This window comes from Rhinolophus sinicus, chromosome 14 (assembly GCF_057876585.1).
Source record: "Rhinolophus sinicus isolate RSI-liver-muscle chromosome 14, RSI-T2T, whole genome shotgun sequence".
Lineage (NCBI taxonomy): Eukaryota > Metazoa > Chordata > Mammalia > Chiroptera > Rhinolophidae > Rhinolophus > Rhinolophus sinicus.
In genome coordinates, this window is record NC_142514.1 from 21,982,935 (window position 1) to 22,008,808 (window position 25,874).

The 25,874-nt window shown below is 43.0% G+C and overlaps 1 protein-coding gene and 1 pseudogene across 2 annotated transcripts in view; both read left to right on the forward strand.

The window, feature by feature from the left end:
• Positions 1-23,441, forward strand: part of KPNA6 (karyopherin subunit alpha 6) — a 38,428-nt gene extending 14,987 nt beyond the window's left edge. For both annotated transcript variants that reach the window (XM_088790886.1, XM_088790887.1), the window contains exons 2-14: positions 7,236-7,369; positions 8,121-8,213; positions 8,624-8,723; positions 9,624-9,718; positions 10,401-10,532; positions 11,836-11,924; positions 12,836-12,935; positions 13,233-13,396; positions 13,571-13,649; positions 15,238-15,363; positions 15,675-15,802; positions 17,467-17,645; positions 18,264-23,441. In XM_088790886.1, the coding sequence (XP_088647012.1) occupies positions 7,236-7,369; positions 8,121-8,213; positions 8,624-8,723; positions 9,624-9,718; positions 10,401-10,532; positions 11,836-11,924; positions 12,836-12,935; positions 13,233-13,396; positions 13,571-13,649; positions 15,238-15,363; positions 15,675-15,802; positions 17,467-17,645; positions 18,264-18,451 (1,607 nt within the window). In that variant the 3' untranslated portion in view covers positions 18,452-23,441. The remainder of the gene's footprint in view (positions 1-7,235; positions 7,370-8,120; positions 8,214-8,623; positions 8,724-9,623; positions 9,719-10,400; positions 10,533-11,835; positions 11,925-12,835; positions 12,936-13,232; positions 13,397-13,570; positions 13,650-15,237; positions 15,364-15,674; positions 15,803-17,466; positions 17,646-18,263) is intronic.
• On the forward strand, positions 2,614-3,324 carry LOC148755632 (2-iminobutanoate/2-iminopropanoate deaminase pseudogene; annotated as a pseudogene).
• Positions 23,442-25,874: the final 2,433 nt, after the last annotated feature.

Genomic DNA, 25,874 nt, shown 5'->3' on the forward strand with positions numbered 1-25,874 from the left:
AACAAAATGTGAAGAGTGCAGCCAGAAACAACCTGATGGGTTCTAAATACTGAGAGGGCCACTGTGACAAGAGCATACGCTTATGATGAAATGAGATGAGATGAAGATATAGGCAGGACCTTGGATTGTAAAGAGGATTTTATTCTATGTGGGAGCCATAGTGTGTTCTGGTTTTATTGTGTTGATGGATTGAGAGGAAAGACGGAAGCTGTTTCAGTAGCCAGGAGAGATGATAGTGAGTTGGATGGGGTGGGAGTCAGGAATTGAGAGAGTTGTAAATACATTCAAGATATATTTTGGAGATAAAACCAGGATAGGCTTTGACAATAGATTAGATGAAAGAGGTGGGGGAGAACTCCTAGGCAAACATCTTCAGTACCAGTTTTCAGTTACTAGTATGCACTCATTAAAGACTGGATTGCCAGTAATTCTCAAGTTAAACTGACTGTAAGTAGATAGATCAAGATAGAATCTAGTCTAAGAGCAGGCGCCAAACTGAATAGACTTTTACTTGTGTTGTGGGATGGAAAGAAGTAGTTTTCAGAAGTTGGATGAAAAGAGGAGGCCTTTGGAATTAAAGGTTTTAGATCACAGTCCAGCCTCACAATTTAATAGCTGACTGGTCTTGTGCAAGTCACCTCTGAACCCAGTTCCTTAGCTATTAAGTGAATATGGCACTAACTGATCTTTCTCATTGGTTGTCAGAGGGATCAATTAGATATTGTGTTTGAAAACAGAAGCATGATGTTGGGTTTTATATATATATATATATTTATTTATTTATTTATTTATTTTTTTAAGGAGGGCACAGCTCACAGTAGCCCATGTGGGGATCGAATCAGCAACCTTGGTGTTACTAGCACCACTGTCTAACCAACGGAGCTAACTGGCCACCCCATATTATTTAACAAAGCCTCTATCAAATTTTGTTTCGCTGGCACAATGTAAAAATTGAGTATGAGTGCAGTCCCTGCTGTATTATTCTAACTGTCCGGTTAAAAATCAATAACCTCTTTACCTTTTAAGGCATTTGAGTTTGTGGTTAACTGAAATTCTGAATTGTGAGCAGATTTGTTTACCAGTGATGGAGTAGTCCCCAACCCAGAATTCTGATGGATTTGCTATTACTAATCGCTTCCCTTTTCAGGAAATGAAAAGAACATGGAATTTGGGACCAGACAGGTCAGGGTTGACTTTTTAGCATCCTGGCTTACTACTTAACCTCTGAGTCTCATTTTTCTCATCTGCAAAATGGATTCGCAGGATTGTTGTGAAGATTAGAGATATCTGCAGAGCTTAGCACATTATCAAGCCTCACTAGCTCGCTAGGGCTATGGGCTCTATATCTCAGTACAGTCTAGTTCCTTGCTTTTTAATGAACTGGCATGTGGCCATAGTGTTTTAACCAGGAATCTTACGTTGATGCATATTTACTAGAGAATTCCTAGTTAACAGTCAGAGAGACCAGGTGAAAAAAAGCCTGACCTGGGAGGAATCAGGTTTCTTACATTCTTCAAGAGGCCTTAAATTGGGAGATAACAGTTTATCTCTTTTATCTCTCTTCTCAATGCCATTAAGTAACTTTCAATACATCATGATAAACTGTAAAGTTTCCTAACTGTAACATATGCCCAATAGGCTGCCTGAATTAAAGCCTTGGCTCATTCTCTTTGCCTGGGCAGCTGCAGTAACATTTTATTAGAAAACCTTCTGTAAAGAGGAGCAGCCACTCAGTTTAGCACCAGAACAACGGAAGTAATTTGAAAAGACTGACTGCTTCATAGTGTTCCAGGGCCCATTTCCTTTGTAGATTGTCATGTCATTACCTAGGAAATAAGGCTAGTTCCCTTTCCTCCTAAATATAACTCTTTGGGGTTCTTCTAGGCAGGTGCCTTCAAGTGATTGCTTCGTAACTTTTTGAAGTACAGACCATGAACATAAAACTTTGATTTGGAAAACCGTAGAGCCAGCAGCTGTCCAGGATGTGAGTTTGAAGGTGTGACAGTGTCATTCCCATCCCATACACAGGACAGCTGGCTGTATGTAGTGTGCCTTTTTCTGAGAAGTGTGCATAATTTTTAAATTTGAATCTCAAAGTTTTAAAGACACCAGTGTTTAAATAGGGTACTACCATAATCTTGCTACTTACCTACTGTGTGACCTGGGACTCAGATTCTTCATCTATCAATTAAGACCTGTATTAATTTGCTAAGGCTGCCATAACAAAGTACCACTGACCGGGTGGCTTAAACAACAGACACTTACTTTCTCACAGGCTGGAAGTCTGAGATAAAGGTGTCGTCAGGATTGGCTTCTGCGGCTTCTCTGCCCTCGTATAGATGGCTGTCTTCGTATTCACATGACGTGCTCCCTCTGTGTGCACCTGTCTGTATCTTAATCTTCTCCTCTTCTAAGGACACTGGTCAGATTGGATTACAGCCATACCCCAGTGTTCTCATTTTATCTTAGTCACCTGTATTAAGATCCTATCTCCAAATACAGTCACATTTTGAAGCACTGGAGGTGAGACTTCAACATATGAAAGGGGAAGGCATAATTCAGGCCATAACAGGTTCCATACGTATTTTGTATTATTATTGCTACTCCCTTGATTTTAAAAGCTTAGAAAATGCATGGCAACGTTACACATTAATTATCTACAAATGGAGTTATAACTTCAGTGACCTCTTCACTTTGAGAGAGTTCCCTGACTAAGAAAACCGAAGGCCGGAGTTTAATGAGATATGAGCAGATTGTAGTGTGTGGGATTATTCTCTCAGAGGAAAAGGATTATCTGTTGTCATCTTTGATCAGAAAGGTGGTCAGCGCCGTGAAAGCACCAGCGGCCACTGGTCCCTACAGTCAAGATGTGTTAGTCGATAGCACCATTTACATCTCAGGACAGCGAGGCATGGACCCCTCAAGTGAGCAGCTTGTGCCAGGAGGGGTGGCAGAAGAAGCTAAACAAATGCTTACAAACCTGGGTGAAAGCTGCTGGCTGCAGGCTGTGACTTCACTAATGTGATAAAAACACTGTTTTGCTGGCTGGCATAAATGACTTCGATACTGTCGATGAAATCTACAAGCAGTATTTCAAGAGATTTTCCTGCGAGAGCTGCTTACCAGGTTGCTGCTTTGCCCAAAGGAGGCCGTGTTGAGATGGAAGCAGTAGCTGTCCAAGGCCTTCTCACAACAGCGTCACTCTAAGTGGGCTAGTGTTATTTAGTCTGGAATATTAATAATGTTTTTAAATTAACATCTTAATTTGTATCATTGCTGTTGGAAAGTGTAAGACTGACTGAAATATCTGAAATATTATGGAAACACCACATAATAAGGGGAATTGAACATTAGATAATGAATCCAGTCACTGATGTTATAAAGTACTGTACACTTATGCACACTCACATTACTGGATGTAAAAAAAGGGATATGCAGTGCATTGCACACTCACTCAAATAAAAGTAAAGAGAAATAACATTCAGGAAAGATGAGTTACTATTCTTGAGAAATAATAAAGAGCACACGTAATTCAGATAAGTTCTATTAATTTAATGGTGTGAAATATTTAATTCTCATGTCAGATATATGATTCTGCTTTTATTTGATTAAAATTTAAAGATTTAAGTTTGAATGGTAGAGGTAAAGAAGAAAAAGTGGACCAAAATTTTATACAGCTAATATTTTTCTAATGTATATAAAATAGACGAGCAAATTTTCCAGAAAACAAAAAAGAGATAACTAAAGGCTGTCTAACCTAGAAAAGGTATGATTTGTATTTTGGATTTCTTGATCCAGCCCCAGCAAGTAAGGTAGGGAGGGCATGATTTTAAAAAGCCCCTTTGCCTGCTGGTCCCTGAACAAGAGTCCTCCTTTGGTTGCTGATACCAGATGTGCTTCTGCAGATGTTCCTCCTTCCAATCTAACCTCCCCTCCCTGGCTTCTCCAGTGAAGTCATAAACAAATATTTGTGATAGATTCTTGTCGCCATGGTGACTACAGCACAGCCTGGTTGTCCTTCTAACTTCACTGTCAGCTCTGTTTGAAGGAGAGGACAGCCCTCTGGGAGAGCCCAGGCTCTGGGAGAGCCCGGGCTCTGGGAGAGCCCACACATGAAAAACCATGTGTCAGGTAAGGGGGGACAGCAGTCCACAGTGCTGACTTTAGGCATCTGTCCTGTGCCAATTAGTCCTCAGGGGATCCCAAAGGGGGGTTACTGCAGTTCCCTAGAACTTTTAAACAGTAAATCCACTTGGGCTTTGCCAAGTGGGTATGGAGAACTAGCACATTCTAAGACCCTGCTGCTGCTTCTGCTGTTGGTTCACCAGGCTACTTTCCAGAATGACCAGAGGCACCTCCTCTGAAATTTCATTCCCTTAGTATCTCTAGCTCCAGAATTCAGCTCTGCTCAACTTCCGTTTTCATTTTACTCGGATTCTCTTAATAGACTACTTTTTCCCCTCCCACTTATGGGTTCCCTTATTCCATTTCTACCTGCAAGATGAATCTCCTGTTTGAAGAACCAGCCCACATCTTATCTTTGGGAGATTTCTTTTTTCTTTTTCTTTTCAGTTACAATTGCAGCATTATTTACAATAGCCAAGACATGGAAACAACCTAAGTGTCCATCAACAGATGGATGGATAAAGAACATGTGGTACATATAAAAACAATGGAATCTTATTTGGCTATTAAAAAAAAAAGGAAATCCTACCATTTATGACAACATGGATGAATCTTGAGGGCCTTATGCTAAGTGAAATAAGGCTGACAGTGAAAGAAAAATACAAATACAGTTCACCTTTGAACAACATGGGTATGGACTGCGGAGGTCCATTAGTGGATTTTTTTAAATATGCAGGTTCATTTTTCCCTTTAAATTTGTATTAGTGGACTCACATAGTTCAAACCCTTTTTGTTCAAGGGTACAATTCACATATAAGTGTGCCTGTGTAGTTCAAATCTGCGTTGTTTAAGGGTCAACTGTATTTTCAGACTGTGACTTGGAATCCACAAAGGAGGAGGACCAGTTTAAGTTATAAAGGGCTTTTCAGTGGCAGGGGGCAATGTCAGCACCCCTAACCCCCGCGTTGTTCAAGGATCAACTGTGCATTTTTATATGGAATCTGATCAAAACCGAATTTATATAAACAGAGTAGATTGGTGGTTGCCAGGGGCTAAGGGGTGCGGGAAGTGGATGGAGGTGGTCAAAGGATACAAACTTCCAATTGTAAAGTGAATAAGTTCAGGGAATCGGATGTACAATGTGGTGACTATAACTAACTAACTGTATTATATACTTTAAAGTTGCTAAGAAAATAAATCTTAAACATTTTCACCACAAACAAAAAGGTAAAACTGTGAGGTGATGGGTGGTGTGTTGACAAACCTTATTGTGGTAATCATTTTGCAATATATGTAAATCAGATCATCACTTGGTACACTGTCAACTTAGATGATATCCGTCATCTTAGATGTTAGATGTCAATTGTGTCTCAGTAAAGCTGGGAAAAATTTAAAATGTTATTTGCCATTTTCACTATGTTCATATTTGCACTGATATTGCAAAAGGAATGGTGAGTAAAACTGCTGGTGCCTTAGCACAAAGCAAGACAGTGGCACCGAACGGTACTAGTCCTGTGTAGTCTTCACCACCACTCATTTTACTGTTGGGGAAAAACTGCTGGTTTCACTTAAGAATGTCCTTGATGAAAACAGTACACATTCAACCCTTGAAAATGTGTCTGGAGGAAAATCACCTGTGGGATTAAGGTACTAGCTAAACTAGACACTTAAAATTGAGTTTTTTACTTGAAAGAATGAACAGAAAAATGGTTATTCAGACTTCGGTATTGGGCAAACATTTTCTCAAAATGTATGAAGTGTTTGTTGTCAGTGATAAAATTTTAACTTTCAAGTGAAAATTAGAATTTCAGAAAACCTGTATCTATCACTTAATGCACAAAAACTTTCCAATAGGTTCGTAATAGGATAAAACTGGAGTGGGGGAAGACCAACAGAAAAATGGTTAAATTATGATGTATTTATACAGTGAAATAATATAGGGAAAAATGAATGAAATACAGCTCCATGAAAAAACATGGGTAGATTGTCTTCTGTTTCTTAGGTTGTTTGTAGAACAGTAAAGTGATTTGCTTTGTAACAATAAAATTGCTAAAAAAAAAAGAAAAGAAAAGAAAAAAGAAAAAACATGGGTAAATCTTAGAAACCCAGTGGAGGGTGGGGACAGTTCTCAGAAGACTAAATACCGTGTGATATAATATTTATGGATATAAAAATTGTGATACAATATTTAGAGATATATTTAGCAATATTTTATATATGATTAGTTAAAACGAAAACAAAGATCATGACAATTCAGGATAGCAGTTTCTTTTGGCTGGAGTTAGAGTGGGGATGAAGGATCCTGGGATGGGGGAAGAGCCCACAACTAGATTTCCGGCATATTAATAATGTTCTAGTTCTTATATTTGGTGGTGGGTTTATAGAGTCTCATGGTATTATTTTGCTTGGTAACTTAACATTATGCCTTTATCTTTTTGTGTGTATCAAATATTACAGATTAGTTTAAAATTTTTTTAATTTAAAAAATCGATGGTGGTCAAATGGGTCATTGAAAAAAGGTGCATGGTATTCCACTGAATTGGATGTACTATAATGTATTTCACCTGGCTAGGTTAAATATATTTGAGTTTGTTGGGCAAATCATATTACTGTTTTCTCTCTTCTCATGGAGGTGATGATAGCTTGTGAGCATTTACCATATACCTAGCATTATTCTAAGTAGTACTTCATGAGTATTAACCTATTTAATCCTTTTAACAACTCTATGAAGTGGGAACTATTAGGTCCCCATTTTAAAGGTGAGATCTTGAGGCCTAGAGGTTAAAGCAACTTATTGAAGATTGCACATCTAACAAGTAGAGGAGCCAGAATTTGGACACGCAACCTGGCTCCAGGGCCTATACCTTTAACTACTATGCTTATATCAATTGCTATAATTATACTTATATTCAACTAATTTATTAAAGGAAACTGTGTATTGGTGCGGAGGTGGCATTAGGGATGTCCAGTGCGGTTATTGAGAGTATTAGGCCGCCTTGAGAAATCTGTGGTCCCCCTGAGTGGGTAGGGTGGGTAGGGACAGAGGCCCAGTGATAGAAATGCTGCCCTCTGAAGAGCCTTTGCCAATGGGTTTCTGTCTTCCCCTCTAGAGACCATGGCGAGCCCAGGGAAAGACAATTATCGAATGAAGAGCTATAAGAACAATGCCCTAAACCCTGAGGAAATGAGGCGAAGAAGAGAAGAAGAGGGCATTCAACTCCGGAAGCAGAAGCGGGAACAACAAGTGGGTTAACCAGAATATTCTCAAACGTACTGTTAATGGAAAGGATCCAGCCACTGATTGGCCTCCCCCTGGCGCTCTCACTCACCTTCTCCTTAGGAAAGCAGCTACGCTCTGTGGGCCACTTACCTAGTTTCCTTTGTAAAGAAATATTGGAAGAGAAAGAGAAAATCAATCCCTTATTCTTTTTTCTTAATTTAGAACAATTTAAACATCATTTTTGTCTTCAGTATAACATTCTAGTTCTCGTCCCTCGTTGCCTTCTCTCTCTCTTACCCTGTAGTCAGCGTTAGGCCTAGCCCTTTAAGAGGTTCATCAGCCATTTTGGGGCTGCCTTCTTTTTCTTGGGTCATTCTTGGTGAGCCTCCCTGGGACTGAGACTATCATGTCTCATCATTTATGCTCTGCCACACACCCACTAAATTGGTACCTTGCTAGGCCTACATGCAGCCACTTACCCTGCTTTTGCCTCTTGCTCCACCATTATTCCTTACTCATCACATTTTATCCAAAGGGCATCAGAATCTTTAAAGAGTTGTTTGCTTATAAAAATGCTCCCTTTAAAAATGGGAACAATTAGCTATAACATAGAAAGTAAAGCCCTTGAATATCTTTCCATGTCGTTATGTTAAGCTTGGCATTTTCTGAATTATGCTATCGTTTCCTTGACAGTTATGCCACAGTTTAATATTGGGTCATTGTTTTCTTCGTTTCAGTGAGTAATCTTACCACTGTCTCTTCTCTTTACTTGCAGCTTTTTAAACGGAGAAATGTGGAGATGATTAATGAAGAAGCTGCCATGTTCGATAGTCTCCTCATGGACTCCTATGTGAGCTCTACCACTGGGGTAAGGAAGGCCCTTGCTTCAGGCGGGCCTGGGAAGTACCTCCTTCTGCAGAACAGAAATGGGGCAGTTCACAGCACCTAGTAGTTTTGCTGACAACCATGCTAAGCTCTTTCTTCCATGGGCCCTTTTGTAGCTGGTCAGCTTAAAGAGTCAACAGGGATTCATCTCTGATGGACACACCTGAGGAAATATTTAAGGGAAGCCATCACTTGCCTCCTAAGTTAGGAAACACTTTCAAATGTCCCAACTTGAAGCAGCCGTGGATTAAACAAACACTTTCTCCTGAACCTGTCTGATATGCCGTCCACTTGCCCTCAGGTCTTTAGAAATCGAGGTGCCATGCAGGATTATGTGCTCATATTTCGTTCTAGTGTTGGTTTGCAAAGTCTTGAACCTGTTTTATGTTTTAGGAGAGTGTGATCACAAGAGAGATGGTAGAGATGCTTTTCTCTGATGATTCTGACCTGCAGTTAGCAACCACACAGAAATTCCGGAAACTGCTCTCCAAAGGTACAAAGCCTGGTCCTCCCCAGAGAGACCCTACATGATTTAGTGTCTTGTTTCTTCTCACTGACCTCGTCAGCTACTCCCCTTCACTTACTCTGCTCTAGCCCTACTGGCTTTGATGTTCCTTGGATAAGCCGGGTACATTCTTACCTTTGCAGTGGCTATTCCTTCTGCCTGATAGCGACGTGACAAGTCCCTCACTTCTATGATCAGATCCTACTGTCGTCTCAACGAAGCCTACCCTGACATCCTATCTAAAGTTACAGGCCATCCCCCACCCTCAGCAGTTTTAATCTTTCTACCCTGCCCTACATATTCTTTTCTTCCCACTATACTTATTATCTATCATAATAGAATGTCTCTCCTCACTAGGATGTAAGCTCTATGAGGGCAGAGACTTGATTTTTTTCACTACTGTATCCTCAATACCTCGCACTGTGTCTGGCACATAGTTCATGCTCAGTAAAAGTTTGATATATGGTAGGAAAAATACTCCTTGCCTCAGTATATTAAGCAGTCCTCTCAAGAAAAGAATGCTGGTCTTAGAAGGGAAATGTTTAGACGAAATATTTAGAGTAGGGTTGCTCATCCCTTGGGCTTGCTTCTCTCTCTTACTTCCTTACTTGCTGAAGTAAGTAAGGCTAATCACTTGCTTAGGTTCAGTACACCATAGATGAGTCTACTTAAATTAGGACGGGCTTTAGTCTTTAGCATCCCAGCTGTATGATACAGTTCAAAGAAGACCAGTTATTGTTAAAGCCACCTCACCAAAAGGGAGTTTGGGGATGTTTATAAGGATGAGGATGGTCAGGAGTATCTAGGGAGGATGGTAGGGTGACCCCAGTGAATTCATAGCCAAAGCCTATCCTGACTTTTTCTCTCCTTCCTTTCTCCCTCTTCCAGAGCCTAGTCCTCCAATAGATGAAGTTATCAACACTCCAGGAGTGGTGGATCGGTTTGTGGAGTTCCTGAAGAGGAATGAGAATTGTACATTACAGGTGAGGCCTGGAGTGTAGGGGTACCAGACAAAAGCCCTACTTCCAAAAAATTGTAGTGGGATGTTTCCACAGACAAATCTCTCAGGAAATAGACCAGTAACATGAGGAAACCCTTAAGAGAAGCTATCAGTTGCCTCAGAAGTCTTGCCTCAAATAAGAGCCCAAACCTGTTCCTTAAAAGAATTTCAAAGGAAAGATACCAGGGTATGACAGGTTGATCATTCAGTTATAAATCAGAGGTTCTAGTCCACTTCTAACTACCTGTGTGACCTGAGGCAAATCATTTAGCCTCTCTGGGTTTCTCGTCTCAGATATGGGTAGTGAGTCAATCTGTTAGAACTTAATAGAAGCTCAGCTGAAAGGGACTTTGAGAGACCCATCTCATTCTAATCCTGGTTTCAGAAATGAAGAAAGTGAAGCTTAGGAAATAAAGTGATTTGCTAAAGGACTCCTCGGTGCAGGACTAGACCTGGACTGTGAAGCCAGGTCCGTCTTCCCATTCTGTGATGTCGCTGCCGACACCTCTTCCTACCATTTAAAGTGGGGAGAGGAAAAGGCTTGTGCTTTGGTTTTTGTTTTGTTTTTTAATCAAGATCAAGAGCCTTATTGCTCTGAGCCAGCTGGTTGGCATGGCTGCTGTGTCTGGAATGACTTCTCAATCATGGCTTAATCTCCCTTTCAGTTTGAAGCTGCCTGGGCTCTAACGAACATTGCCTCTGGAACCTCTCAGCAGACCAAAATTGTCATTGAAGCAGGGGCTGTCCCCATTTTTATAGAGCTGCTTAATTCGGACTTTGAGGATGTACAGGAACAGGTAATTGTCAGATTTGGCTTAATTTTTGATGGTACCTTATGGTATAATAAATATATTTGGTCTCAGTCCCCAGTTCTGGCAAAGAGCTTCTAAAACACTTGGAATTTTCTGAGTGATAATAGTGTCTTTTGTTATTTATAATGAGCCCCTTTGGAACATACCTGAGTCTATGCTAATAAGATGGCTCAGGGTGGGGCCCCTAAATAGTCTCAGGATTGGGGGTGGGGTGCGGGTCATCAGAAAGACCAAACATAGGATTAGCAGGTGGGAACTCTCAGCTCCAACCCCCAATCTTTCCACCTCAACCTCCCCAATGAGGTTAGGAGGGCTGGAGACTGGGTTATAAAAACTCTTGGAACAGTGATAATTCAGAGAGCTCCCGGGTTGGTGAACACATCAATGTGCTGCGAAGGTGGCATGCCTGGAGAGGGCATGGAAGCTCTGTGACACCCCCACTCCTTGCCCTATACATCCCTTCCCTTTGCCTAAGTGGTATCCATTATAATCCACTAAATGTAAGTATTAAACTGTTTTCCTCAGTTCTCTGACCCTCTAGTGAATTATTGAACCTGAGGAGGGAATTTTGGGAACTCCCAAATTTATAGCCACTGGGTCAGAAGTACTGGTGGTGGCTGGGAATTGTAGCTGGTGTCTAATGTGGGGGCAGTTTTGTGGGAATAAGCCTTTAACCTGTGGGGTCTGCGCTAACTCCAAGAGTTAGTGTCAGAATTGAATTGACTTGTTGGACATACAGTTGGTGACAGAGCATTGATTGTTGGTATGGAAAAAACACCACACATTTGGCATCAGAGATGGTATTGGAAAGAGGACACCACAGCACCCATTTCTCAGTACCAACAGATCATAGAAATAAAAATAACAGCTTCCGATTCTCCCACTGGATTTTCGCAAGTTGGATAGAAGTGGAGAGTGATACTGGAATTTTTTCCTCCATTGCAATAGGATCGGTCCTACGATACTACCGGAATGCAACTTTTCAATCACTTTCTCCTTTCCTGGGGGGTGGGGATAGGGAGATCTTGGTTTGGCTTCTCTGGCTGCAGTACAGATATCAGCCTGTCTTCCCCACTGACTCAGGAACTCGCACAGGAAAGGTCCTCCTAGGGCAAGTGCTCACAAAGGGTGTCAATAGGGAGGGTATCTGAGCTCGTTTTGTGTGTCTCAGCCTTGAGAATGGCTTTCGTCCTGATTGTCGTTGGGTACTTGCTCTATAGTTGTGAGTATAAAGTACTCACAGAAGTCACTAGGCCTGTGGGTGACGGTTCCATCATCCCCTTTTCAGGCAGTCTGGGCACTGGGAAACATAGCTGGAGACAGCTCCGTTTGCCGAGATTACGTCTTGAACTGTTCCATCCTTAATCCTTTGCTAACGTGAGTAATTAATGATCATCTGCACCTGGGGCACCTGTAGGCCATGGGCAGGTCTTCTGGGGGCAGCTTACCTAAGGATAAGTAAATACGCAAATGCTAAAAGTGCATTTGATTGCCAAAGTAAAAGACAGATATCTTTTAGAAGCAAGGATATTGTGCCACTAGTCTGTGCCAAAGTGGATCTTAGGCTTCCTCACTTCATGGCGCTAGAATTTCATGTCAGTCATACCTGCCCTGTTTTGAGCCAGGGGAGAGAGGCAGGACTAGCCCATCTGGAAGAATTCAGCCTCCTCTACAGAAGATATTGCTTTGCTATGGGTTTATGCATAGGTACATTGGAAAGCTCTGTTATAAACCTCAGGTCAAAGACCCCATGAAGGGTCTTCTGGATCCTTCTCCCATCCCTCCCTCCCATACCCTTAAAGTAGAGCTACATTACATCTAAACCAGAATAATGAGCTGTTCTTCAGAGACCGCAGTCTTACGGGCTACCACAATAACGCTTGGGCCCTTCACAGAAAGTCGTTCCATACTAAATGGCTAGAGCCCTCATATTAGACCTTCAGCTTTTATTTCCAAAGAGAGCGATACTGCCTATTCAGAACTTGTGGCCATGGTTAGGGGTACAATATGTCCTATCTTAAAAAGCTTTGAAGGCTTACTCAAGATCCAGCCCTCTGTTCTTATTAGCTATGGTCTTAACTAGCCATTGCTAGTCCTTATCTTCTGTGAAGATGTTGGTTGGCCTCCTGGCCCAAACAGGCTCAGTTAACTTAGGTCTGTGGGTAGGAAGAAACAGTGAGGCTACTAGAGTCTTGGGGGTCTGATTGGATTTGCTCCTGGGGTTCACTGGCAACAGCCCTACGCCAAGGACATCATTGCTCAGAATCTGGCTTTGCTTTTTCCTTCAGACTCCTTACAAAGTCCACTCGACTGACAATGACACGGAACGCAGTCTGGGCACTGTCAAACCTCTGCCGAGGGAAGAACCCACCCCCAGAGTTTGCAAAGGTGAGAGAGCTTCTTACCAGTTCCTGAGTGATAGCAGGTTCCTTCATAGGAAGGGGAGTTTTGAAGTCTTTGGGGAACCCCTTAGAGTCAATCCATGGGAAACTGAAAAAGGCGATTGTCAATGAAATAGGTGATCTTGTGTGCCTGGATGGTAAAGTGAAAAGTTAGGCCTGATGGTTAAATGTAGTAGAGATCTCCAGAGCTTAGAATTACTTGTAGAGGAGGGGACAGCAGCGTTAGTATTAGTAAAGCTGATGTAGCCCTGTCCCCCTATGAGTCCCTCTCTGCTTCCAACAGGTCTCCCCTTGTTTGCCTGTGCTGTCTCGCCTACTCTTCAGCAGCGACTCAGACTTGCTGGCAGATGCTTGCTGGGCCCTTTCTTATCTGTCCGATGGCCCCAACGAGAAGATCCAGGCGGTCATAGACTCTGGAGTCTGCAGGAGATTGGTAGAGCTTCTAATGTGAGTGGTCTCAGTTAGAAAGGGTACAGATTCCTTAGGCTCCTCCAAGCTCAGACTAAAGAATTGCTGTCCTGTCCAAAGGTCAGGAGCCGTGAGAGTGCTGTGAGTCTTGGTGGTCAGCAGGGCTGAGTACCGTGTGCTGGCCTCTGCTAATCTGATCTCCCTCCTCTGCAGGCATAATGATTACAAGGTGGCTTCTCCTGCCCTGAGAGCTGTGGGTAACATCGTCACTGGGGATGACATCCAAACCCAGGTGAGGAAGAAGAGAGCTGCCTGTGACCAAAACCCTTTCCCTACCAAGGGCTTTGGTCCTGATGGGAGGCAGCATGGTCTAGGACAGAAAGCATGGGCTTAAGTGAAAAAGTCCCACTCGGCCACTTTCTGTATGATCATGGGCAACTTGGTTGCCTTCATTTCTTCTATAAATTGGAAGCAAATCATCATCCATTGTGTGCTTTTGAAGGAAAACTATATTAACCTGACTTAGTACCTGGGACATTGTAAGGTAACAGTTAACAGTTTTTGAGTCATGGTCCCTTTGAGATACTAAAAGCTATGGAACCTTACCCCTACTTCCTGGACCTTTAGGATCCCATGGATAGTACCCCATGTTAATATCAACTCCAGTGAGGGTACAATAAACAGGGTTCTCTGTTCAAAGGCTAGAGATCAGGGTATTCGTTGGGTCTTGAGTGGTTGGCATAATTCTGTGGGATTCTTGACAAATTTACAGATGAGCAATCGCACTGAAACCCACACTTTCATTTTCTAAGTCATTCTTACGTATGTGCATGTGCAGTTATTCGTAACAAAATTTACTGTTTTAACCATTTTCACGTGTACATTTCAGTGAAAAGTACATTCACATTGTTAATCACCCATCACCACCAGCCATTTCCATAATTTTTTCATCATTTCAAACTGAAACTCTGTACCCATTAAAAAATAATTCCCCGTTTCCCCCTCTCCCCAACCCCTGGTAACCACCATACTACTTTCTTTGAGTTTGACTACTCTAGGGTACCTCATTTAAGTGGAACCATATATATTTGTTCTTTAGTGTCAGCTCATTTCACTTAGCATAATGTCTTCAAGGTTCATTCAAATTGTAGCATGTGTCAGACCTTCATTCTGTTTTATGGCTGAATAATATTCCATTGTATGCGTATACAACGCTTTGTTTATCCATTCATCTATTGATGGACACTTGGGTTGTTTTCACCTTTTGACTATAGTGAATAATGCTGCATTAAAATTGGTGTACAAGTTACCTGTCTGAGTCCCTACTTTCAGTTCTTTTGGATGTATACCCAGAAGTGGAATTACTGGATCATATGATAATTTTATGTTTAAGATTTTAAGGAAATGCCATACTGTTGCACAGTGGCCACACCATTTTACATTCCCACCCACAAAGTATCAGGTTCCACTTTTCCTCACCCTTCAGTACTTGTATTTTCTGGGGTTTTTTATAGTTGTCATCCTAATAAGTGTAAAGTGTTATCTCATTGTGGTTTTGATTTGCATTTCCAAATTTTTAATATTGTTTGGCATCTTTTCAAGTGCTGTTTGGTCATCTGTATATTTTCTTTAGAGAAATGTATTCAAATCCTTTGCCCACTTTTAAAATTGGGTTGTTCATCTTTTTATTGTTATAGAAATTCTTTATATATTCTGGATATTAATCCTTGCCAGATATATGATTTGCCTACGTTTTCTCTCATTCTGTGGTTTGCCTGTTCACTCTGTTGATGGTATCTTTTGATGCACAAAACTTTTTAATTTTGATTAAGTCTATGTATCTAATTTTTCTTCTGTTGCCTGTGCTTTTGGTGTTCTAGGTTATTCTTAACTGTTCAGCCCTTCCTTGTCTCCTCCACTTGCTGAGCAGCCCCAAGGAGTCAATCCGGAAGGAAGCTTGCTGGACCATTTCAAATATCACTGCTGGCAACAGGGCTCAAATACAGGTAGCACAAGCAGGAGGGAAGTCAGGGAGCAGGGTGTCAGGTGGGAAGGCATAGGGACATGAGGAGTTGTAGAATATTTGCTTCTAGAAGAATGAGTTTCCCTTTAGAAATGATGGTCCGTGTGTGCTATTAGTCAGAGATCCTCTGTAGCGGAAGCCAGGTTCCTCTGTAGCCTCTCACCTATGAAGGAAGAACAAAGGAAGACTCCCAGGAAAGGAAGATGTCTAAGTCTTAGCTAATTTATGGGCTGGATTTGATTTCTCTTCTTGTGACTTACTTTCTCTCCCCTCCCCACCCAAATCCTCTCACAGGCTGTCATAGATGCAAATATATTCCCTGTGTTGATCGAAATCCTTCAGAAAGCAGAGTTCCGTACAAGGAAAGAGGCAGCCTGGGCCATCACCAATGCCACATCAGGAGGAACCCCTGAGCAGATCAGGTATCACATTCCTATTGTCTTGAGAGACATGTATATGCTCCCTCTTGGCTCATGGTTTACATGTGACCTCCGGAATGCTCTTCTGGGATAGGTCTGCCGCAGTCTAGCTGCAGGAGGTTTAGCTGGTAAGCTACTAGAGTGGCACTGGAGTCTGGAATAGATACCCATAGACCATGTACCTCTTTTCCCTCCTGGAGAATGGAAACCTATGACACAAACATCCACCTCTCCTCTACCTCTTCCTACCCTCCAGAGAATTTATGTAATTCTCAGTTATCCATACAAAAAAGGAGAACCATGCTATGGTTCATTCAAAGCAGCTTCTTTGGGAAATCATTTTTGTGGGTGGTACTTGGGAGAAGCAAATAGGAAGCTATTTTGTGTGTCTGCTTTTTTGGCTTTAGTTTGCATTATCAACATGAGTAGTAGTGGTGGGAATTGAACAAGTGTCTTGCCCTCAGCCTGTAGCCTAGGAAGGGGAGTATATTTAGTACAGTCAGGCACCACTTAATGACAGATATTATACATTCTGAGAAAGGCATCACAAGGCGTTTTCATTGTGGAGTGAACGTCATGGAGTGCATTTAACACAGACCTAAATGGTATAGCCTACTCCACAGGTAGGTTCTATGGTATGGCCCCTTGGCCTAAGCTACAAGCCTGTACAGCATGCTACCGTGCAAAACATGAGATTAAATCAAGCACAAGAAAACATGATGCAATCAAGAGACATGGTAAGCACGAGATGTGAGGCTGCTGCCAGCATAATAGCATACTATTTTACAGCAAAGTTTTTTTAATAATTAAAAAGAGTACACTCTAAAATGATGATTAAAAAAGTACAGTATAGTAAATACATAAACCAGTAATGAGGTCATTTATTGTCATTATCACGTATTATGTATTATACATAATTGTATGTGCTGTACTTTCATACGACTGGCAGTGCATTAGGTTTGTTTACACCAGCATCACCACAAACACGTGAGTTAGGCATTGCGTTATGACATTATGACAGCCATGACATCACTAGGTGATAGGAATTTTTCAACTCCATTATAATCTTATCGGACCACTGCTGTATATGAAGTCCATCATAGGCCAGCATGTTACGTGGCACATGACTGTTTATATAAAGCGTTAGGAGAAAAGGGATAGTCATTAAGTTCAGCTTTGAAGGATAAATACAGGGTTGTAAAAGGCCCTTTGGATAGGAAAAAAGTCTAAGTAAAGGTACAAGAATCAGAAACCTGGAGACCTTCACATGTCTGACAGGAGTGCCGTGTCCTGTCCGGAAACGATGGGAAGGGAATGATGGGAAGCAAAGCTAGAAGAGGAGGGAAGGAGCCAGACTGTAGAGAATGTGTACTTTGAAAATTTGTAAGCAGGGAAATGATGGGTTTAGAGTGGTGACATCGCAGCGAGGAGACGTTAGAGACGAGGAGGAGAAATCTCTGGCAGCCTTCCGCGTGGTAATGAACTCGACCAGTAACACGGGGAGGGTGGAGAGATTGAAATAAAAGGTGGGGGTCATGAAGGTTCAGTAAGAGTGGATCGCGGAGTGTACTGCCATGTCTGAGGGAGACCAGCTGGCACCACAGTCCCTGCCTAGCACCTCTCTTGCCCTGCATTAATTTAGAACTTGCCCGATCTCTGGTCCCCAGGTACCTGGTCTCACTGGGCTGCATCAAACCCCTGTGCGACTTGCTGACTGTGATGGATTCAAAGATTGTACAAGTGGCCCTCAATGGACTGGAGAACATCCTTCGGCTTGGAGAGCAAGAGGGCAAGCGCAGTGGCTCAGGGGTCAATCCCTACTGTGGCCTCATCGAGGAAGCCTATGGTGCGTGCCCTCTCCTCAACGTCACCTGCCTTAAGTAGAGGGGTTCTAGGTCAGCTCTTGGGGACTGTAGGCCTCCAAAGTAGTACACGTATGTGAGGGTATGTGTTTTGGGGGGTCATTACTAAATACAGGGTTTTATCCCATCCATTCTCCCTCTGATGAGCAGTGATCAGTTGTCTTTCTGGTGCGCTGTACCCAGTAAGTAGGTATGGTACAGATGCAAAAAGAAAGCTCCAGAATTGATAACAGAATCAGGCACTGGAAAGCATCTTTTTAGCTGAGTTTCTAGCAAGTTCCAGTAAGAGTGCAGGATGGCCTCATCACTCATCTCAGATTCAGAGAGGCTAATGATTTGCTCAAGTCAAACAGGTAGTTAAAAGCAGAATCAGGACTGGAACCTCTGATTTATAAGTGATATTTTGGTCTTTTCCCTTTGGGGTTATATAATTTGGGGAAAACATCTTGGCTCTTCTCTTTCAGGTCAACGAGAGATATGATCATACTACTTGTGTTTATAACCAGTAGCATACCTCAGGGAAAGGAAAATAAATGTTTCACAGACCCATAGAAAAGCATTCAAATTTCACTCTTCTCCCTCCTTCCTTCTTGCCACAACAGGCTTGGATAAAATTGAGTTTCTCCAGAGCCATGAGAACCAGGAGATCTACCAGAAGGCCTTCGACCTCATTGAGCACTACTTTGGTGTAGAAGATGATGATAGCAGCCTGGCCCCCCAAGTGGATGAAACACAACAGCAGTTCATCTTCCAGCAGCCTGAGGCCCCCATGGAGGGCTTCCAGCTATAATGTCTGCCTCCGGGGAGGGGATGGGATGGGAAGCACCACCAACCAGCGGAAAAGCAGCCCTCTGGTGGGCGGGAAACCATCCCCCCACCGTCAGCCACCACACACCTCTGCTGCCCTGGAAACTGTGCTCTTGACCTGCTCCGCCCCCTTCCCTGGAGGGAGCACCCTCTGGACAGACAGAACCATCTGAGGCTCACATTTGGGTTTTGTGACAAGAAGGGGACGTGTTGGGTTTTTGTTCCTTACACTATATTTTGGCTGCACATGTGTCTTTAACCCAGGAGCCCAGGCGTAGACAAAGGAGGACTGAGGTAATCAATTTTGCACCTTTTTTATTTTTATTCTTTAGTGGTGACTTCCCTTTTATCTTCCTTCATCCTTCCCAGTTCTCTGCCCTGATCTGTGTAACTCTTATCTTGGGTACTTGAGCAGACGGAATATTCCAGAAGTAGGGGGTGGGAGGGGAGGGGAAAAATCCAAAACAAAGTGTTCTTGCTCTGACAGAATATTAATCTTGTATGCTTGGATTATTTAATTTTTTTTCCTTTTGCACATTTTTCTTGTATTAAGATGGCTCTTTCCAAGAGCCATGAGTTCCTGGTTTTAGGAATCCCAGCTGCCAGCATTGTCTGGGACTAGAGGTTGAGGGGGAGGTCACCATGAGACAGGCCCCTCCCTCCTAACCCCTGCCCAGACCTCTTTAGTTTGGGAGATCTCCCTCACTCTCCTGGGGCAAGTATACCAGTGGGAGTGGAGGGGAGGGGCACGCCTTCAGACGGGGCTTCCCATGTGTCGCTACTGATCCCATGTTTCCTACCCACCTTCCAATGGTGCGACCCAACTTCATTTGTTTACTTGAAAATTCCCCTCGAGGTTGAATGAACCTCTGAGGTAGCTGTATTTTCTCCTAAGCACGAGACGGGGCTGTGGTCCTTCCTTTCTCCTGAGGAGAAAGTCCTTGCTCTGGTGACCCATCAGTTGCGGAGGAGGTTGGAGTGAGAGTGTCATGTATTGGGTGGGGTAGCCAGGGATCCCTGCCTTTGGCCTTTCTTCCTCTTCCATAGTTGGATCGTGTATATTTTACTTCCAAAGGAGAGAATGTCAGAAAGTTCTGTATTTTTTTATAGTCTATATATTAGGTAGGTCAATCTTAATTGGTCTCCAGAGGAAGAACTGTCTGTGATTTTCTGTAAGTAGGATACTATGAGGAAGACCAAAAAGAGATGTGGAAGCTCCCTTGCTCACGATGCCTGAGCTTGGCCCTTTTCTTCTCTGCTTGGTTCTGGGCCACCACCTGGGACCAACCCTTATCTCTGAAACCTTTATGTAGTAGGTCAGCCTGGTCTGATTGTCCCTGTACCTGAAGGGAGCAAGGACGACCCCAGGGAGTGGTGAAGTCACCACTCTCCTTCTTACTGCTGAACATCCTGCTTAGTCAGAAAACCCAGAAAGCCACCTGCCTTCTCAGATTCAGTCTCAAAGGCCCTCGTTCACGTAATTACCACACATGGCTGCCTCTCCTGTTACCACAGAAACTTAGCGGCCTCAGGACTTTTGTGAGAGTTGGTGTCTTCCCTGTTTGGGATCCTTGTACCTGGTTTGGGTTTTGCCCTTGTGACAATTTTAATCCTAATGCTTTTTTTTTTCTTTTTGTGTAAAGCTGGCACAGTGCCACAGTGGCTTACTTATGGATTCCATAGGAGAGTAACGCCCAGGTGTTGGGGATGGGCGTGGAGGGAGTTGTCAGCTAAGTGTAGACCAACTGTGAGAAGGCACACAGTCTGCCCTGCCCACTTCCCCCCATGGTCAGTTAGTCAGAGGTGCCTTGCTCCAAGCTGTGTTTTCCCTTTCCCAGAAACAATGCCATTCTTGCCCGTTCCTACACATCCCCTCTGGCTCAGGTGAAATCCATGCCCCTCTGCTTGCAGATCTAAAGTTCAGGTACTCACTGTGAGCCATTGGTTTTGAATTTTCCCTCTCCTCCTAATGTTGAGATCCAACCACACAGCCATTTTCTGAGAAAGGTGGTTTAGAGCTAGAGCTTATACTGAAGTCACACCAGTGCTCTACCGCGTTAGTGAGTCACATGTTAGTCTTCACCTTGGGAATAATGACTGTCAACCCCCAGTCTCCCAGGTAGGCAAGAGGCAGGACCTTTTTCACCTGGTTGCTGACTCCATTACAGAACGATTCTCCTGCAGTTCAAAGAAAAACCCCACCCTCACCCTTACCCCCATCTTTGTCCAAAGGGCAGAGCACTTTAATAGATCTACTTTGTACATCTCAAGCAATAGTTAAGTCCCTGACATTGGGGCCAGATTCTGACTGTGAGACATACATATCCTGCTTTTCCCAACTGTTCCTCTAAAGCCTACTTTCCCTTCAGGGGCCCTGTACCAGACGGAAGACTTCTGATTCTCTGGCTGCTGCTCAAAGCCAGTTTTCTCCAAGGACTTCAAAGGCTGAAGTCTCCCAGGGCACACTTGAGGACAGATTTCTTATCAGATAAAAGTGGCCTCCAGGAGCTTTCCTTTGTCAGTGTCTTCCTCCGCCCAGTTTTCCCATTATCTTCCTCTGCCCGCCTTTCAGTCAACAGGTGAAGTTCTTCCAGCCCACAGAGGCAGTGATACCATCTTTTGTGTCTCCTCTCCTTTGGCCATCTTGGGAAGCAAAATACTACATCTTTAACCCAGGCTTGACAGACACTCTTCATGGGCAGCTCCCATCTGGACTCCAGACCGTGGCCTAGGTGCAGTCAAAGGCTTTCTGGTAGATTTCTGAATGCTGTTACAGGGATGCAGGGGCTGCCAGCCTGCTATAGGGAATAGCCTGATAAGACATGTTTTTGAATCTTCGTATGTTGGTACAGGGCTAGTATATCCATTTTAAGATCTGTGGTGAGAGTGGAGGTATCTAGGTGTGGATTAAGGGGACAAGGAGCCTTTTTCTTAGCTAAAGTGTTCAACTACTGTTTTAAACAGTGCCAGCTATTCTTTTTTGCCAGTCCCTCTGGGCATCTCATCCCTAAATCATCTCCTTCAATACTAACAGGGTCTCTGGTTTAGAAGCCTGCCTTCATTTCTGAGCTCTCCCCAGTGATTGCCTGGCCTTGGTGTTGGCTGCACCTTCTGGTAGAACCACATGGGTTCCACCCTCAGCTGGTTATCCTGGATACTTGGGGCATTGGGTACAAACAATCCTTTCAAGAAGCAGGTATTGATGACCTCAGCTTTCAGGGACCCTTGATGTTCCCTCTTAGCTAAGAACCTTAGATCTACTCCTTCTACTCTCTTTGCCCTGGAAGCCACTTTCCAGGAGCCCAATTTTTGGAGCTGAACTGCACAGATTGTAGCTCCTACTATACTTAGTCAGGGAGAGCAAAAGAAGGCTCTCAGGCACAGACTCTATTTCTTTCAAGCCAAACCAGCTTACAATGAAAACCATCTACAGAATGAAATGGATTTCCATTTTCTTGTGTCTACCTGCTTTCCCCGTATGCTAGAGTTACTCCTGTTTCTAGCAAACTAGTAAGGGAAGGGGATGAATGCCTAGCAATACTTCCCTCATTCCATATAACCCCCTTTGAATGCCTCAGCTCTTATGTTCAGGCCACATCTCTTCTCAAGACTCACTCAACTTGGTATCCACCATCTTGGGTGTTCCTCTGTAGATTCATCTTGTAGGCTCAGATTCTGGATTCTCCAGGTCCCTATAGGCACTTCAGGGACCCGTAGGGAAAGCAGGCTGGCTGGGGGCCTCAGGAATGTTACTGTCTGCCCCCCTGGCAGTCTGGGAAAGGGTGCAAGGCTCAGTGCACTGAACCATAGGAAATGCTCATAACCAGTAGCAACATCTTCCACGTAGGACTATCCTAGAAGTGAGTGTGAGACTGAGAAATTGCTCAGAGTTAGGTTTCTTCCACAGCCGTTTTAGGATTCTAGACCAATCTTGTTCAGTATTTTTTCTGTGTCTTAACTTTTGGATTCTTTTGTTAAGCCAACAAGCTGAGAACTAGCTGCTCTTTGGCCAAGGCCTTCATAAATGATTCAGTCATCCTGTTGTCTACCCCCCAACCCCACCTCCAGATTAAGACCATAGCACGGGAAGAATTTGAGGTCAGTACCAACCAAGTCTGTGAATTAAAGCTGTTACTTTTCCTCAGAGGGCATTTTGCATCATGCCTGGGCTATTTGCAGAACCAAAGCTAGGTATAAGAGAAGAGGCAGCATTAAATTTGGGGCCCAGAACACCCCAAGAGAAAGGTTTGTGTAGTGTGTTATAAAGGTCTTCAGTGAGTTTGGGCCTACCTCGCTACTTCTGGGCCAGCCTGACTGATGTCCATATTAGCACATACCTGAACCCCTCAGCTAAATGCTAGCCCTGCTCCCACACATAGGTCAGATTTTCAGCCCCTGGGTTTGGGAAGAGCAAATCCTGCCATGCCCTGGGGGCAGTGAAGGAAGTCAAAGCTCATATCCTGAGACTGGCTGGGAACCTCTGACTCAGAATGGCCTTAAAGAGTCCACCTCTATGAGAACCCTCAGGCCTTGTAGTTGGGTATGGGCTCTTTTAGCCCACTTTTGGGGGAGTTGCCTTTGACTGAACCACTAAGCAAAGGGGATAGGAGGTCCCAGCCACCCAATACAAACCAGATGTCCCTCAAAAATAGCTTGGGTTTCCAGCTACCGATCTTAGGAAGGTGAATCAAACCCTTTTCCTCACTGTTTTTTCTTTGCAATTCATTTGCTCTTAGTTGTCCAAGAACTATAAACTCTGACTATTTTCCAAGTTCTCAGGGCCCCTGGGTAGACAGACAAAGCTTGATTTCAGAGCAGACATAGGCCAAGAAACCGAGGCATTGAGTGTGCTGAGTCCAGACAAATGATATTTATATACACATCCAAATTTGAAGAGAAAATGTTATTTCTTTAGGTTTCAAACACTGTAATAGATATAAAGCAAAAATAAAAACCTGTTGCAAAGTTCTAAAGCGTCGTCTCTGGAATGATCCTAGACTGGACTTTTCGGAAGTGAGCAAAGAAAGTGTTTAAACTTGGGGCCTAACAGTGGAATGAGGAATTGCAACAGCCTGCTCCTGCTATAAGACATTTTTAAAAATCAGCTTTATTGAAATATAATGACATACAGTAAATGGCACATATTTAAAATGTGCAGTTTGATAAGTTTTTACATATATATATATATATATATATATATATATATATATGCCCATGAAATCATTACCACAATCAAGATAGTGAACATACCCATCTAGAAGTTTCTACATGCCCCTTAGGAATTTCTCCTCCTCACCCAACCCCCAGCAACCACTCATCTGAGTTCTGTTTAGTTTGCATTTTCTAGAGTTTTTTTCTAAAGGATTTGACATCATTTCATCACCACTCCACAGCCCTTTGAGCCCTTGAAGGTCATACAGTTCACAGACTACTCACTTTGGTTTAGGTCAATTCCTAAAGCAGAGATTACAGACAAACAGCCAAAAAGTTGATTCAACACAAAAGGAGGATTTTGGTTGGCAGACAGTGTGTTTAAGTATTAATTCATTGCCAACATTTTAAGAAATAAAGATATATCCTGAAAAATATCTGGCACTACTGGGATTGAGTTTCTGCTTGAAAACAGTCTATAAGAGGTCTATTTTACCATAATCACCACCATGCCCAATGGTGTCCCTGACTAATTGATGGGCAGATGCTAATATTGTTGCTATTTTATAGCAAAAGGAGAAATTGACTTTTTAACCCATGTTTATCAAATTGTTACTGCTTGCCTGCCTGCTCCACTCATTACCCAGCTGGCCCCTGTAGGGCCACTGTTGATGCTTCTTGTTACACAACTCTATCCCCTCCAAGCATACCTTGTTCTTGCTTATTACGTTCTTTATCTCTGCCTAGAACACCTTCCTATGGAAATCCATCAAGGTTTGATTTATATGTTACCTCAACAGATTTTCAATATGCTTTTCTGGAAATAAATCAGGCCTTGGTTTCGTGAGACCTGGATTCCAAACCTTTCTGGCCTTGAGTTTCACCATTATACCAAATTGGCTCTCAATGTTACCTTGTAAAAGGTGAATTTGTGCTGCCTAAGGAAAGGGGAAAGAGCACTACTCTGGTGTCTCTAATTGGGAAAAATACTTAACATCTTAAGAGCCCTAAAACAATGCTGAGTTTGCATAATTAAAACATTCTCTTCCGTCACCCCCAAAACCCTAGGCTTTAGGATGAGAGAATTTAGCCAACGGTCAGAGGTTCATTGATTTGTAAGCAAATAATTTCAACACCTTACTAATGCTGTAATAGAACTCTAACCAGTAATAGGGAGCTAGGACAGGCTGCAGAGCACAGGGCAGGCTCTGAAGTGACCTTTGAGCTGGGCCTCAAAAGATTTTGTTTTTGCCAGAAGGGCATTTTGGAAGCTGGAATAGCACCTGCAAAATCCTGGGAAATGCTGGAAATAGTGAAAGTATTTCTAGAGCAAAAAACAGGCAGAGGGGATAGGCAGGATTGTCTGGAAACAAGCCAAACTATGTAGGCATTAAATCCCAAGCACATGGGTTGTTGGTTTTTATTCCATTATCTATAGGCAATTCGATAAAGAATTGGGATCTCACATTTGAAAAGTTTGGCTTTTTTCCCCTTTAGCCCCAGTGCAACAGAGACTCTCTGTAGAGGGTAGGCCAGTGATTAAAAAGGGCTCAGGTATCTGCTAAGGCTAAACTTGCCCTTGCGGGGCCCCCTCAGCCCCTGCCCAAGAGGGGCTCATGCTGGTAATGGAGAGGGGAAAAAATTATAACCCACTTTAACAAGTTGCCTTGACTTATCCTCAGAGAAAGTGTGTCATGATGGTTATTTCTTCTGGGTAAGAGGCCGGGTAGGTCCAGTAGTTAAGATGGGTGCTGGTGCAAGACTTCCTGCTCTAACCACTGTCCTCAGCTGTAAAATGGGAATAAGACATAGTACTTATCTTGATGAGTAGTTAGGATTAAGATAGTAGATACCGCAGTGGCCAGTTAGCTCAGTTGGTTAGAGCACGATGCTCTTAATGACAAGGTTTCAGGTTCAATCCCCACATGGGCCACTAACCTGCGCCCTCCACAACTAGACTGAAACAACTACTTGACTTGGAGCTGATGGGTCCTGGAAAATCACACTTAAAATAAATTTTAAAAGTTTTGAAAAAAAGTAGATACGGGGAAAGCACACCTTAAGCGTTCAGAGAACTGCTGTTGTTATTAAAAGCTTCTATTTGAACGTGGAAATCCAGGTTCTAGGAGAGAAAAGAATGTCCAGCAAATTAGTGATGAAGTTAGGACTGCAATACAGGTCTCCAGGTTCCCAGCCCAAAATTCTGGGGGAAGGGTTGGAGGCATGCAAGAAACAACAGGAGTAAAGCTTTCGGA